Source organism: Nannospalax galili, unplaced genomic scaffold (assembly GCF_000622305.1).
Source record: "Nannospalax galili isolate Female #2095 unplaced genomic scaffold, S.galili_v1.0 scaffold1311, whole genome shotgun sequence".
Classification (NCBI taxonomy): domain Eukaryota; kingdom Metazoa; phylum Chordata; class Mammalia; order Rodentia; family Spalacidae; genus Nannospalax; species Nannospalax galili.
Window position 1 is genome coordinate 924732 of NW_008329527.1, and position 15550 is coordinate 940281.

Genomic DNA, 15550 nt, shown 5'->3' on the forward strand with positions numbered 1-15550 from the left:
TATATATATGACATAATAATTTTGCTATTCTTTTGCAGATACATTTTCATTTGGCTTAGACTCTTTTTGTTAGGGGTCTGAATATATTATTAATTGAGATCCCTGAACCTTCATTCATAGTGTATTTAAACTTGGTGTTCAAGGTAGAATTCTAGGGTTTAATTTCTCAGCTTCAGGATTGTGTCACTGTCTTAGGTAGATTCCTTCCCCTTGGATCTTTTTGGGGTTTTGAGACAGGACCCTGAACTCCCTGTGTAGCCAGCCTAGCTACACTGTGTGGAGTCACCCCACTGGCTTCCTTTTGAGTGCTGCTAACCCAGTTAGGCTTTTTTTTCAAGCCAGCATACATTCTTGTCCTTGTCTCTTTTTCCAAACCATGGCTTCTGGTTATAATGGTGCAGCCTCTGTTGCTGTTGCTAGTAAAGCAGCTGCTCAAAGTACATCCTTCAACTTAAACCAACTGGTTTCTCCTTAGGTACTGGTGTTTGTGCATTCTCGCAAGGAGACTGGGAAGACAGCCAGGGCCATACGGGACATGTGCCTGGAGAAGGACACTCTGGGTCTCTTTTTGCGAGAGGGCTCCGCCTCCACTGAGGTCCTTCGGACAGAAGCGGAACAGTGCAAGGTGAGGAAGGGTCACCTTCCCTGGCTCCTACCTGGTAACTGGCTCCATGCTGCCAGGTAGACTACATGCACTGGATGGAGTGCTACTGTTTTAGATAAGTTAAAGGTGATTGGATATGGTTATGGTGTTAGGTTGATGGCAGGGTCTCCTGTAGAAAAGTTTCCTTTGTCCCTGGAGGCATCCCACAGGCAGGTTGGCCTCACTCTCTGCTCTTTTTCTGTTCATAGAACTTGGAGCTGAAGGATCTTTTGCCCTATGGCTTTGCTATTCATCACGCAGGCATGACCAGAGTTGACCGAACACTTGTGGAGGATCTTTTTGCTGACAAACATATTCAGGTGAGTTTGGGCAACATTTTTGAGGAAGCAGGTGATTCAGGCTTTAGAACATCTGAAATGTCAGTAGCTCTGACCTATGTGGGGTCCTCAGGCTTTGATTTTAGAACCAGCTACCCCATGTTGGAAAGTTGTGGTGGTTATAATAAATATAACTTCATGCTGTCTCTCACACTTTACACACTGCATAGGGAAGATGGGTAAGTTTAGGAAAGTGAGGAATATGGCAAAACAAGGACTTTATGACTCCACATAACTCCAAACCATACCTCCCAAAGCCAGGACCACATTTCTTTTCTCTCCCTGTAACCCCAGCTGACCTGGAACTTGCTATGTAGACCAGGCTGGCCTCAAACTCACAGAGATTCACCTGCCCCTGCCTCCTGAGTCCTGGGCTTAAAGGTGTACAACTCCACGCCCCAGGGGCTGGAGAGATGGCTCAGAGGTTAAGAACATTGACTATTCTTGAAGAAGACCTGGGTTTAAATCCCAGCACCTACATGGCAGCTAACAACTATCCCTAACTCCAGTTCCAGGGGATCTGATGGCCTTTTCTGACCGCCATGGGCATTGCATGGAATGGGTGCACTTACATACATTCAGGCAATACACGCATACACATAAAATAAAAATTAAAAAAGCCAGGCATGGTGGAGCATGCCTTTAATCCCAGCACTTGGGAGGCAGAGGCAGGCGGATCTCTATGAGTTCAAGGCCAGCCTGGTCGAGCAAGTTCCAGGTCAGCTGGGGCTATAGGGAGACCCTGTCTCAAAAAGACCAATAAATAAAATAAAATAAAATAAAATAAAATAAAATAAAAAAAAATAAATTCCATGCCCTGCCAGGGTAGCTGATTGTGAATTTTCTTATAACCATAAGTTGATTAATAAAGGCTTCTGATCCTTAAGTGTTTTTGGAACCTTGATGTGTTAATTCTTGAATAGATAAGTGAGTGATGAAACTCTTTCTCTGGTGTCACATGGGCAGGGCTTGGTGGTGCATGCCTTTGATCCCAGCACTTGGGAGGCAGAGGCAGGCAGATCTTTGTGAGTTCAAGGCCAGCCTGGTCTACATAGTGAGTTCCAGGACAGCTGGGGCTACAGGGAGACCCTGTCTCAAAAAGAAAAAAAAAGAAAGAAAAGAAATACAGGGGCTGGAGAGATGGCTCAGTGGCTAAGAACACTGGTTGTTCTTGCAGAGACCCGGGTTCGAATCCCAGCGCCCACATGCTAACACCTGTCTGTAACTCCAGTTCCAGGAGCTCCAACAGCCTCTTCTGACCTCCAGGGGCATTGCATGACACGGGCGCACTTACCTACATGCAGGCAATACACATACACATAAAATATTTTTTTTTTTTAAAAAAAGAAAAAAGTAAATACTGGGTCAGCCAGGTCTGTTTCCACTCCTGTCCCCAGTTCCATTAGAAGCTCAGAAGCCAGAGAAGACAAGAACATGAACCTGCTGGTGGTGATATGTCCTGTCCTCATACACTGTCTTGCCCCTGCAGGTTTTAGTTTCCACAGCAACTCTGGCTTGGGGTGTGAATCTTCCAGCCCATACAGTCATCATCAAAGGCACCCAAGTGTACAGTCCAGAGAAGGGGCGTTGGACAGAACTTGGAGCACTGGATATTCTGCAGGTATGAATCTTTGAGATTGTTCTCAGTGGGATGAGTATCCTTTGCCTAGAGCATAAAGATACTGGAAAGGGGCAGATGAAGGCCAAGTTCTACAGTGTGGTACAACCCAAAAGCTCTGCTACAGCATTCTCTTTTGTTGCCTCTGACTTAGATGCTGGGACGTGCTGGGCGACCCCAGTATGACACCAAGGGTGAAGGTATACTCATCACATCCCATGGGGAGCTACAGTACTACCTGTCCCTCCTCAATCAGCAACTTCCTATTGAGAGCCAGATGGTATCGAAGCTGCCTGACATGCTCAATGCAGAAATTGTGCTGGGGAATGTCCAGAATGCAAAGGTAGGGAAGGGCTCTATCCTTGGAGCTTCCCGCCTTTCCTTGGTGCCTCAAGAGACTAAGGTAGCAGGAGTGGGAGGGATGGTCCCTGTTAGGATGCCAACGGCCCTCTACTACACCTTAAACCATGCGAACTGCTTGGGTTTGTGGCAGACAGTTCCTTTCATTTCTAAGATCTTTGAAAGGATTATTTTTATTGATGAAATATAAACATTCAGAAGACAATATAATACATATCCTTAGAAGCAGGAAATTAATTTCCAAACCATCTGTGGGAGATTTACCTTGGACATCAGTTTTCTGTGCTAAGAATCATGAGCTCTTTTCCAGGATGCTGTGAACTGGTTGGGCTATGCCTACTTATATATCAGAATGCTCCGTTCCCCAACCCTCTATGGCATCTCTCATGATGACCTCAAGGGAGATCCCTTGCTGGACCAGCGCCGACTAGATCTAGTTCACACTGCTGCCTTGATGCTGGACAAGAACAATCTGGTCAAGTACGACAAGAAGACAGGCAACTTTCAGGTGAGTGGCATGAGGGTTTTGAGAAGGTTATGGCAAAAGTTGTAGGCCGAGGCAAAAATTGATCTGATTACTCTCTTGATTTGTGTTTTGCCTGTCTGTTTGTTTTAATTTTAAATGTGGGGCCGAAGAGATGGCTAAGTGGTTAAGATATAAAATGTTAAAAAATTAAAATTTTAAATGTTTTGTTTATGTTTATGAATGTTTTGCCTGCCTGTGTGTAAGTGTACCATGTGCATGTAAACCCATGGAGGCCAGAAGACGGTATTGGATCCCCCTGGAACTAGGGTTACAGATGGTTATTAACCATCATGTAGGTTTTGGGAATTGAATCTGGGTTCTTTTCAAGAAGAGCCAGTGCTCTTAACCACTGAACCATCTCTCCAGCCCCCTCTGAACTTTTAAAAATGGTGCTTGCCGGGTGTGGTAGCACACGCTTTTAGTCCCAGCACTCAGGAGGCAGAGGCAGGCGGATCCCTGTGAGTTCGAGGCCAGCCTGGTCTACATAGTGAGTTCCAGGTCAGCTGGAGCTACAGGAAGACCCTGTCTCAAAAAAGACCAAAAAAGAAAAAAAAAATGGCACTTATTTTTCATAATTTGTGTTGAGGTAGAGAATTCAGCTGTTTTGATTGCATGATCATCAGTTCTCCATGGGTCAGTTTATTGTGCCATCATTCTTCATGTGCCTGAGTCACTTGTACTGTGCACACACTTGTTCTAATAGGACCATGACCTCTTCAAGCTAGAAGTTAGGACTCATCACTGGTCAACATTGCACTGTCTTCCTCCTTTTTAGGTGACAGAACTGGGCCGTATAGCTAGTCACTACTATATCACCAATGATACTGTGCAGACCTACAACCAGCTGCTGAAGCCCACCCTGAGTGAGATTGAGCTTTTCCGAGTTTTCTCATTGTCCTCTGAGTTCAAGAACATTACTGTGAGAGAGGTGAGTCTATGTATCATGAGTCTGGACCCTCTGCCAAGTTGCTGGGTGGCTTTTCCTTTGCCTGTTGGCCTGTGGCTTTTCTCTGACCTGTTTCTCTTTGTGGCAGGAGGAGAAGCTGGAGCTGCAGAAGTTGCTGGAGAGGGTGCCCATCCCTGTAAAGGAGAGCATTGAGGAACCCAGTGCAAAGGTGAGGTATTTTCACTTCCAAAGATGAGCACTCATCTTCTAAAAGATGAACCTTAATTTGAGTTCACAAGGTATCATGTACAATTCTTTCTTTTGGAATGTGTTAGGAGTTGACTTAGGATCTTGTATTTGCAAAGCATTTGTTCTACTACTGAGCTAACCCCAGTCCCCAGATCTCCCACTCACTATTTCTTTCTTACGTTCTTTTTTTTTTTTTCTTTTTTTTTTTTTTGAGACTGGGTCTCTCCGTAGCCCAACTGGCCTGGAACTCTTTACGTAGATCAGGCTGGCCTCGAACTCACAGAGCTCCACCTGCCTCTGCCTCCTGAGTGCTGGGACTAAAGGCTGCGATTAAAGGTGTGCATCATCACGCCCAGCTTTACATTCTTTTTTATATGGAATAATAATCATTTAATGTCTGAGTTAAGAGCTGTGGATGATCCCATCTGGCATGTGTGACTAGAGTAGAAATGTAAATGCTTTTTGGACTGTTCAATGATTGTCCTCCTGCTGGCTGCCCTTGCTTCTTTCCAGATCAATGTGCTTCTCCAAGCCTTCATCTCACAGCTGAAATTGGAGGGCTTTGCACTGATGGCTGACATGGTGTATGTTACACAGGTGAGCAGAGTCTTAACAGTTCTGGTGCCCTATGTGCTATGAAGGAAGCCCAACATGAGTGAGCTAGGAATGCTTAGTTCTGTTCCAGCTGGCTAGCTGGTTGCTGCCTGTGTGGTTCAGCCACTTTGCTGTACTGATCTTGAGCACATAGGAAGGGGAGACCTTAAGAGGAAATACTGAGAGGTTCTTTAGGTCCTTGGAGAGGGGGAGATCCTTTGGGCATGTCTCCTTCCCTACAGAGAAATGACTTCCCTCTGTGGCTTTAGGGCTCATGAAAAATGACAACAGATTTTTATTAATCTGTGTTTTTACTAAATGGGTTTGAGAAGGGCATTACAGAGGAACATTGTAGATTGGTATGTGGAATTGCGTTAGATCTTGAGATAATGAAGCAGTGGGGGACAGGCCTCTCAGAGGTGCTTGCAATTTCACATTGGGAATGCTTGCCTTCCCCTAGTCGGCTGGCCGGTTGATGCGTGCAATCTTTGAAATTGTCCTGAACCGAGGCTGGGCACAGCTTACAGACAAGACCTTGAACCTCTGCAAGATGATCGACAAACGCATGTAAGGCCCAATCAGCTAGAGGCTGATCCCTGTGAATTGGGGCCCAAACTGAGGATATGATGGGAAAGCCTTGGATCTCCAGTCCTGGCTTCTTAGGTGTGGCATGAACATGGGTGAGAACTGAGAAGTGGAAAGGTGGGGCTGGGGACTTGCGAAGCAGAAGCCAAGCATTGGCTCTCTAATCTTTCTGCTGACACAAATTTGAATGTCTTCTGCTAACGATGTGGCCTTGTTGATCATGCTGAGTTGCTGGAAGCTATGATGAAGGCAGTTTGTAAACAGCCGTATGGAAGAGTCCGAAGCTTTATCTCCTTTCTGGATAGGTGGCAGTCCATGTGTCCTCTTCGTCAGTTCCGTAAACTCCCTGAGGAGGTAGTGAAGAAGATTGAGAAGAAAAACTTCCCCTTTGAGCGGCTATATGACTTGAATCATAATGAAATAGGTATGTAGAAGCTCTCATCCTGTCTGCAGCCCAGGCATCTTGGCCTGTGCTCCCCAGTTCCAGTAGCCCTTGTGTGCTCATGTCCCACTGTTGTACAGGCTTACTCTTAGAATCAGGACTTTAAACTCTTTACCTCCACTGAGGCTAATGGGAGGAACCTGCACACTGGTATAGACTACCCCCACTTCCCTCAGTGGCTCTTGGGCCCTATTTATAGATAGGCTGGCTGGGCTGCATCCCTAATGTTCTCATGTCCTCATAGGTGAACTTATCCGCATGCCGAAGATGGGAAAGACCATCCACAAGTATGTCCATCTCTTCCCCAAGTTGGAGTTGTCGGTGCACCTGCAGCCTATCACACGCTCTACCCTGAAAGTAGAGCTGACCATCACACCAGATTTCCAGTGGGATGAAAAGGTAAGACCTTGGGCAGAGGGAGCTGAGTTGGCATTGCTTAGTCCCCACTGGCTCATACTCCTTTCACTTGTGTTGGTTGGCAGGTCCATGGTTCATCAGAGGCATTCTGGATTCTGGTAGAGGATGTGGACAGTGAAGTGATTCTGCACCATGAGTATTTTCTACTGAAGGCTAAGTATGCTCAGGATGAGCACCTCATCACATTCTTCGTTCCTGTCTTTGAACCACTGCCCCCTCAGTATTTCATCCGAGTGGTGTCTGACCGCTGGCTCTGTGAGTGTCTTCTCTCCACTCTACATCTCTTAGGAACAGACCCTCCAAGGATGGTAGAGGGTTTCTGTTCTGGCCTTGCCTTTGTTGAGAGAGTGATACAGACACTATCTAGGGTTTCCAGTGTTCATAGATAGGGGCCCTAGAGATCTGCTAGTATTGCTTTCTAGCCTTAACGTTTGTTTTTTGTTTTTGTTTTTGTTTTTTTCTGGCAGCTTGTGAGACCCAGCTGCCTGTCTCCTTCCGACACCTGATTCTACCAGAGAAGTACCCACCTCCAACTGAACTATTGGACCTGCAGCCCTTGCCTGTGTCTGCTCTAAGAAACAGTGCTTTTGAGAGCCTTTATCAAGATAAATTTCCTTTCTTCAATCCCATCCAGACTCAAGGTGAGTGTTTGAGTCTCAGGTAATTGGCTCTTATCAGGCCTTTGAAGGTTAACTAGTGATAAGTGTGTTATGTGGCAGGCAGGGAAGCAGGGGCTTGGGAGGCCTGTTGAGGCCTGCCAGGGCATTTTTCTTCTTGCAAGTCCTTGTTCACTGTTCGTTTTGGTGTTCTGTTTATCTCCCTGAGGATGGTCAGGAGAGAATGCCATGGTGTATTGTTTTTTTTTCTGCTCAGGCTGCTAATTAATGCTTGCTTCTCATGCTCCAGTATTGAATCAGGGTGTGGCATTGATTGAGGGCCCTGCCCCATTGCTAATGACTATTCACTGAGCAGGCACTGCTGTAAGTGCTCTGCTGAGAACAGGACCAGTGCTTTCCCTCTTTCACCAGTCCTTTGAAAGGGTCACTATTTAGTACCTCTGTTAATTTTGTATTTCTTAATTAGGGAACTGAGGCACTGGAAAGAGCCCTAATTGTACCAGCTAGTAAATAGTTAAATTTGGATTTTTTAACTCAATCTTGATGCCAGGGCTTGGACTCATCTTCCATATTAGACTATTACTAGAAAATTCAGGAGTGTGCTGACAGGGCAGAGAAAGGTGTCCTGGCCCCTGAGAACAAACAAGGATGCTGGACTTCTTTTGCTTATGTTTTCTTCTCATAAATTTCCAGGGGACCTAAACTTGATTGACCTTTTCCCTTACCTGCTCTGTGGGAGGAGAAACTAAGGGGAAGCACACAAGTCAGCTGGGCTGCTGTTCCAGGCTTCTCTTTGCCCTGCATAGCTGACTTGTTTCTCCTGATGTCTTGACCGGTGGTATGTCTCTTCCACCTGGTGTTCATGCCTCTCCTTTTGGTTTCTAGTGTTCAACACTGTGTACAACAGCGATGACAATGTGTTTGTGGGGGCCCCCACGGGCAGTGGGAAGACCATCTGTGCGGAGTTTGCCATCTTGAGGATGCTACTACAGAACTCTGAGGGGCGCTGTGTCTACATAACCCCCATGGAGGCCCTGGCTGAACAGGTGTGTGACCTGCTGTGAGCTGTGGATTTCCACAGAAGCCATTCCATCTGTGGTGCCAGGAGAAAGTTTTCCAATCGCTGATGATTGCATTGTCATTTCCTAAAGAAAAGCTTCTCTGTGACTTAAAGGCTGGTGTGGGTTCAGACAGTAGCATGAGTCAGATGTGGTGCATGGCTGTCATTCCAGTTCCTTAGAAGGCTGAGGCAGGACTCTCACTTGAACCTACAAGTTTTAAGTCAGCCTGGGAAACATAATGAGACCCCCATCTCAGGCTAAAACAAAGAAAGTGTAAAGTGTACAGAGCAGCAGTCCTCTTTGATTCTCAGTTTTCCTCCTAGTAAGTGAAAGATGCACATGTAGGGGGCTGGAGAGATGGCTCAGTGGTTAAGAACACTGGTTGTTCTTGCAGAAGACCCAGGTTCGAATCCCAGCACCCACATGGCAGCTAATGACTATCCATAACTCCAGTTCCAGGGGATCTGACAGCCTCCTCTGTCATCTACAGGCATTGCACGACACAAGTGCACTTACTCTACATGTAGGCAATACACGCATGCACATAAAATAAAATGATGCACATGTAGCCCGCTGTTCTCATGTCCCCCTCCCCTGCCTGCCAGGTGTACATGGACTGGTATGAGAAGTTTCAGGACAGGCTCAATAAGAAGGTGGTGCTGCTGACCGGGGAGACAAGCACAGACCTGAAGCTCCTAGGCAAAGGCAACATCATCATCAGCACCCCTGAGAAGTGGGACATACTTTCCCGGCGTTGGAAGCAGCGCAAGAATGTCCAGAACATTAACCTCTTCGTGGTGGATGAGGTCCACCTTATTGGGGGCGAGAATGGGGTATGGCTTGGCCTTGTAAGACAGAGTGGGCTTGGACTGGCTCAGTGACTTTGGCACTGGGTCTTGTGTTTGGACTTGAGGCCCGGGGCCAGGGACTTCTCCACAGTTATTTCTGCCTCTGTCCTATTCCAAAAGGATGACCTGAGTTTTTGTGGGGTGTTTTTTTTTTTTTTTTTTTTTGACAGAAGTCTTAGAAAATTAGTTGCTTAGTGAAGCTTGTCTCTTTGGGGCAGAAGAAACAGACAGGAGAGCCCATAATAATTGCAGCTGATGGGATATTGACAAAGGGGAACTTGGGCAGAGGATGGCATGCCTGACTCCTTTCCTCTTTCCCAGCCTGTCTTAGAAGTAATCTGTTCCCGGATGCGATACATTTCCTCTCAGATTGAGCGGCCTATTCGCATTGTGGCACTTAGCTCCTCGCTTTCCAATGCCAAGGACGTAGCTCACTGGCTGGGCTGCAGTGCCACCTCCACTTTTAACTTTCACCCTAATGTGCGTCCTGTGCCCTTGGAGCTGCATATCCAGGTAAGACCTTCTTCCCATCCCTCTGTGGCCTCAGAGATTCCATTACCCAGGTCTGGTGACCTCAGTGTCTTTTCTTCTCCCTTGGTCACCAGGGCTTCAACATCAGCCACACGCAGACTCGCCTGCTATCCATGGCCAAGCCAGTGTACCATGCTATCACCAAACACTCCCCCAAGAAGCCTGTTATTGTTTTTGTCCCATCCCGCAAGCAGACCCGCCTTACTGCGATTGACATCCTCACTACCTGTGCAGCGGACATCCAGCGGCAAAGGTGGGACAGGGTCTGGTTTCTGGGGTGGTACAAGATCGTGTAAAATCGTGTTGCCCTCAGCCCTGGGTGTCCTGTTAATGGGGCACTGACTTGAGAAAGTCTGTCACAGACTGGAACCCCTCTGACCAGTGCTTGTGCTGCCCAGGTTCTTGCACTGCACTGAGAAGGATCTGATCCCATACCTCGAGAAGCTGAGTGACAGCACGCTCAAGGAAACACTGTTAAATGGAGTGGGCTATCTACATGAAGGTCTAAGCCCCATGGAGAGGCGCCTGGTGGAACAACTCTTCAGCTCAGGTAAGAAAGCCTCATGACATCCAAAACTGTCATAAGTAGTATATGTTAAACTTTAGGATGTGGATGGATTTCTCTATGAAATAGTCATTTTCACAGTACTGATAGGATTACTGTTATCTGTCACCTCATTTGATTCCCTAAGACTCTTGTGATGTAAATGGGACAGATATCCCTTCCTGCTGAATGAGAAGACAGACATAAGCTCGTGCTGTTTCAGAACCTGGTTTCCTAGAGTCCAGGGCCATCAGCCAGCAGCCCTGGTCCTGTGCTCACCTGTTGTCTGCTGTCCTTTGCTCACTGTGGCATTTTGCATGTTGTTCAGTGTTCTGCTTTATAGAGCCTCAGTGTGGCTGCCCTGCCAGAACCACTATCACTCTTCAACCCTGAATTTGCCTGGTTTGGGTGTGCTCAGAGTAGGCTTGATTTTGCTGCCGTGGGATGAAACAGCCTTGGCTGATTGGTATTGCCTTTTACCATCAGAGGGCCAGTCCACCAGGCAGTGCAAGTCTTGCTTTCAGTGGGCTTTGAGTGCTCCAGGATTCTCCCTTTCTTCTAGGATAGCCGAGCAAGACACCGACAGCATTGGCACTGCCTTTCATGCTGCTTTTTCAGTGTCAGACTTTGTTCCTAGCCAGCCTTCCTCTGAGCTTTGAAATGGAACACAAGGTTAGCTGCTGCCTGCTGATGAAGCAGACGTGCTTCAGGGAGCCTTACCCTCAGTCTTCCTCTCCCTTCACTGCTCAGGGGCTATCCAGGTGGTGGTGGCTTCTCGGAGTCTCTGCTGGGGCATGAACGTTGCTGCTCACTTGGTGATCATCATGGATACCCAGTACTACAATGGCAAGATCCATGCGTGAGTAGAGTCTGGTGCTTGGCTTAATTCAGATCCACCTCCTAAAACGAAGTATAAATCTACAAATGCAGGACTAGGGAAATAAACACAGGCAAGAGTCCACCATAGCAGTGTTTGAGAGAGTTTTTGGTTTCAGAACCTAAGCTCACATTTACCTTTAGTCATTTACCTTTTAGTCATGTATTTCAGCAGTTTAAAAAAGTAGGACTTTATAGACAAAAGGAACAGCAGAGATGGTTAACCCAGATTAGCAAAAGTGGATTGGTCAAGTTCACACACCTGTGTAGTAACAGAAGTAGAAGACAGCTTTTTCATAAAAAGCCTGAATAATTTAACTCTTTCCAAAATGTAGATTATTTTGAAATGAGTCTGTGGATTTGTTTAAAATATCTGAATCTGCTTCCTGGTTTGGGTTTTAGATGACTTTTGTTTGGTTGGATTTTTTTGTTTTGAGACAGGTCTCCCTATAGCCCCAGCTGGCCTAGACCTTACTATGTAGATCATGCTGGCTTCCATCTCACAGAGATCCTCCTGCCTCCTGAGGGTTCAGATTTAAAGGTGTGTACCACTATACCTGGCATAGTTTCAGATGACTTTTTAAAAATAAAATAATTTTTTTTTTTTTTTTGAGACAGGGTCTCCCTGTAGCCCCAGCTGTCCTGGAACTCACTATGTAGACCAGGCTGGCCTTGAACTCACAAAGATCTGCCTGCCTCTGCCTCCCAAGTGCTGGGATTAAAGGCATGTGCCACCACGCCCGGCAAAAATAATTTTTAAAAATTGAATTTTATGTGTAGGAGTGCATTGTCTGCATGTGTGTGTGAGTGTACCTGTGTCATACAGTGCCCACAGAGGTCAGAAGAGGGTGTTAAAATTTCTGGACTGGAGTTATAGATGGTTGTTAGCTGCCATGTTTGGTGTTGGGAACCGAACCCAGGTTCTTTACAAGAGTAACCAGTGCTCTTAACCACCGAGCCATCTTTCCAGACCCTAATTGACTTTTTAACCTGTGAAGAATACAGCTCTTAAGTTTGGGAAACTTGACTTACACATTTGGTCCTTTAATAGGACATTATTTTGCTTCTGGCCTTTTGTGGCTTTGGTTCACAGACCTTCAGTAACACATTCTTGACTCTTATACTCAAAACCTAGGTGAGCAAGTAAATGAGCTGCTAAGCACACAAGTTCCTGACTAGTTTTGCCTAGTTTAACCATATCCCCCTGCCTTTGCATCTCCTATCTCTGGGACATGGAAGGAAGACAGGCCAGGAAGACAGTTCCTGGTTGCTGTCCTCTTTCTTCATTTCCCTCTTCTGCCACCAGCTATGTGGATTACCCCATCTACGACGTGCTTCAGATGGTAGGCCATGCCAACCGCCCTCTGCAGGACGATGAGGGGCGCTGCGTCATCATGTGTCAGGGCTCTAAAAAGGTCAGTTCTGGAACACCTTGAGATCCTGAGCCTTGGAACAGATTCGTGTTTATGAGTATTTTGCCTGCATGTATGTATGCACCACATGCGTGCAATGTCTATGGAGGCTAGAAAAGAGCATCAAGCCTGGTTTCTAGCCACCATGTGGGTGCTGGGAACCAGACCTGGGTCCTCTAAGGCAAGAGCAGCCAATGCTCTTAATCACTGAGCCATCTCTCCACCCCCTGGAATAGATTTTTACATCTTACTTATTTTTAATATCTTTACTCTTTTCTGTCGATTGCTTTTGTAGTAAGCTGGAGCCACACAGAAATTTGCTCCTTGTTTTTGCTACTGCTATTGACTCCACATTAATATTGATGTCTTCCCACTCCAGTTAGTTGTTTTTGTTTGTGCACTGCTTCCTGCTCTGCCTGTGTCGCTCTGCATGTCCTTGTTCCCATTGTGTATCATGACCAATGGTGCCTTTTTTTTTTTTTAGGTCTTTTTGAGACAGGGTCTCTCTGTAGCCCCAGCTATCCTGGAACTCACTATGTAGACCAGGGTGGCCTTGAACTCACAGAGATCCACCTGCCTCTGCCTCCCGAGTGCTGGGATTAAAGGCATGCACCACCACGCCTGGCTACATTGGTGCCATTTTTTAAATGTGCTTCTTCCATCTTGGTTATTAGTTAATGTATCCCATGCAAGGGCCACTCCCTATTGATTTGTCCTTGACTCTTCTTTCCCTACCATATTATCATTGGTTCTTTAATTACTGCCTTTCCTCCCCTAATCCATAGGATTTCTTCAAAAAGTTTTTATATGAGCCGTTGCCTGTAGAGTCTCACCTGGACCACTGTATGCATGACCACTTCAATGCTGAGATCGTCACCAAGACCATTGAGAACAAGCAGGATGCTGTGGACTACCTCACCTGGACCTTTCTGTACCGCCGAATGACACAGAACCCCAATTACTACAATCTGCAGGGTTAGTGAACTCAAGAGCACATGTTGTCTTTGGTGGTTTTCATACTGTTGCTGCATGGCTCCAAGACTCCCCATTTACCTCTCATCTCCACAGGCATATCCCATCGTCACTTGTCTGACCACTTGTCAGAGCTGGTGGAGCAGACCCTGAGTGACCTGGAGCAGTCCAAGTGCATCAGCATTGAGGATGAGATGGATGTGGCCCCTCTGAACCTGGGCATGATTGCTGCCTACTACTACATCAACTACACCACCATTGGTGAGGGCCACAGAAGCTCTGTCTGTAGGGTGCTGTCTCATGCATGGCTTCTGGAGTCTGCAGGAATGAGATGGTGACCTCAAGTGCCAGTATTTGTCAGAGGGATGATTGCAGGAGAGCAGTGCAGCCCAGCCAGTTAATTCTTGTTTCTTACTCTTTTCCCCCTGCCTTTGACTCGTCTCAAATTTCCTCATTTTTTTCAGAGCTCTTCAGCATGTCTCTGAATGCCAAGACAAAGGTCCGAGGACTTATTGAGATTATTTCCAATGCAGCAGAGTATGAGAACATTCCAATTAGACACCATGAAGACAATCTCCTGCGGCAGGTGAGGGCATTGGCATCAGAAGAACATCTAGGGGTGAAAATGTGGCCTGTGTGCCAAAGCACATGGCTTCCTCTTACCTGTGCCTGCACATAGTCCTCATGCCTCATTCTCATACATCCTCCAATACTTCCTGTATTTCTCCTTCCTTCCCTCTGCAGGCTGGACCACATGGTACTTTTGACCCAAATTGGTCTCAGGCAGGGTGATCTGTTTATCACCAGCTCTTTTCTTTCCATTCCAGTTGGCTCAGAAGGTTCCCCACAAGCTGAATAACCCTAAATTCAATGATCCACATGTGAAGACCAACCTGCTCCTGCAGGCTCACCTGTCCCGCATGCAGCTGAGTGCCGAGCTGCAGTCAGACACAGAGGAAATCCTTAGTAAGGTAGTTTAGGTGGGGGTTTGGGTGCAGGGTCAGTGGGGGCCTTGGAAGGCTCAGTTCCAAGCCCACCGACTCTTATACTCCATTCCTATGCAGGCAATACGGCTCATTCAAGCCTGTGTAGATGTACTTTCTAGCAATGGGTGGCTCAGCCCTGCTCTGGCAGCCATGGAACTGGCTCAGATGGTCACCCAAGCCATGTGGTCCAAGGACTCTTACCTGAAGCAGCTGCCACACTTCACCTCAGAGCATATCAAACGTTGCACAGACAAGGTAAGCTCAGTGGATGTTGAGTGCTAGGTGATGAGCCTGAGAGCAAAGGTCCTGCTCTGTGGGTGGGCTGTGGGAAGCAAGTATTAGCAGGGGCAATTTTGGTTCCTTTGAAGGGGCTCTCTGTCAAGATGCTGAGAGGGGCTAGTTGTTGGATGTATTCTTAGAGCTGTCTTCAGATGACTTAGCAGTGTGAGAAGTAAGAGGAGTAGCTCTTTGGAGCTCATGTTACTTGCTTATGGATTGAGTTCTCTGCTCCTCTGATCTGTCTCTGCATACCTATCACTGCAGGGAGTGGAGAGTGTTTTTGACATCATGGAGATGGAGGATGAAGAACGAAATGCATTGCTTCAGTTGACTGACAGCCAGATTGCAGATGTAGCCCGCTTCTGTAACCGCTACCCTAATATTGAACTGTCCTATGAAGTGGTAGATAAGGACAGCATCCGCAGGTGAGCCAGCAAAAGCCAAGAGCCTTGCCCTGGGGTTTCTGCCCACAGCCACATTGCTCATGTATTCTGCTTTCCCCTCAGTGGTGGGCCAGTTGTGGTGCTGGTGCAGCTGGAGCGAGAGGAGGAAGTCACAGGCCCTGTTATTGCACCTCTTTTCCCACAGGTATGTCTTGGCAGCTGGCTTTACCAGGTATTGACTCAAAAGCCCTAGCCACTGGCTAGGTCCTGAGGAGTACAGGATACATTTCCCACCAGAGCGGGTATCTAGGGATAATAATGAAGTTAACAGGCTAAGAATTAATCTTGGAGCCATAGATTTTTTTATATATTTTATTTATTTT

General features: G+C 46.7%; 1 protein-coding gene across 1 annotated transcript in view; it reads left to right on the forward strand.

Moving 5' to 3' along the window:
* Positions 1–15550, forward strand: part of Snrnp200 (small nuclear ribonucleoprotein U5 subunit 200) — a 32777-nt gene that overhangs the window by 15606 nt on the left and 1621 nt on the right. Inside the window, exons 17-43 of the mRNA XM_008838112.2 lie at positions 476–625; positions 853–963; positions 2471–2602; positions 2754–2942; positions 3270–3467; positions 4261–4413; positions 4520–4600; positions 5134–5217; positions 5675–5781; positions 6105–6223; positions 6486–6640; positions 6724–6913; positions 7126–7299; positions 8161–8321; positions 8942–9169; positions 9506–9697; positions 9790–9968; positions 10114–10265; positions 11010–11118; positions 12442–12550; positions 13333–13522; positions 13616–13780; positions 13984–14105; positions 14347–14490; positions 14584–14760; positions 15049–15209; positions 15291–15372. Of these exons, the coding sequence (XP_008836334.1) occupies positions 476–625; positions 853–963; positions 2471–2602; positions 2754–2942; positions 3270–3467; positions 4261–4413; positions 4520–4600; positions 5134–5217; positions 5675–5781; positions 6105–6223; positions 6486–6640; positions 6724–6913; positions 7126–7299; positions 8161–8321; positions 8942–9169; positions 9506–9697; positions 9790–9968; positions 10114–10265; positions 11010–11118; positions 12442–12550; positions 13333–13522; positions 13616–13780; positions 13984–14105; positions 14347–14490; positions 14584–14760; positions 15049–15209; positions 15291–15372 (4014 nt within the window). The remainder of the gene's footprint in view (positions 1–475; positions 626–852; positions 964–2470; positions 2603–2753; positions 2943–3269; positions 3468–4260; positions 4414–4519; positions 4601–5133; positions 5218–5674; positions 5782–6104; positions 6224–6485; positions 6641–6723; positions 6914–7125; positions 7300–8160; positions 8322–8941; positions 9170–9505; positions 9698–9789; positions 9969–10113; positions 10266–11009; positions 11119–12441; positions 12551–13332; positions 13523–13615; positions 13781–13983; positions 14106–14346; positions 14491–14583; positions 14761–15048; positions 15210–15290; positions 15373–15550) is intronic.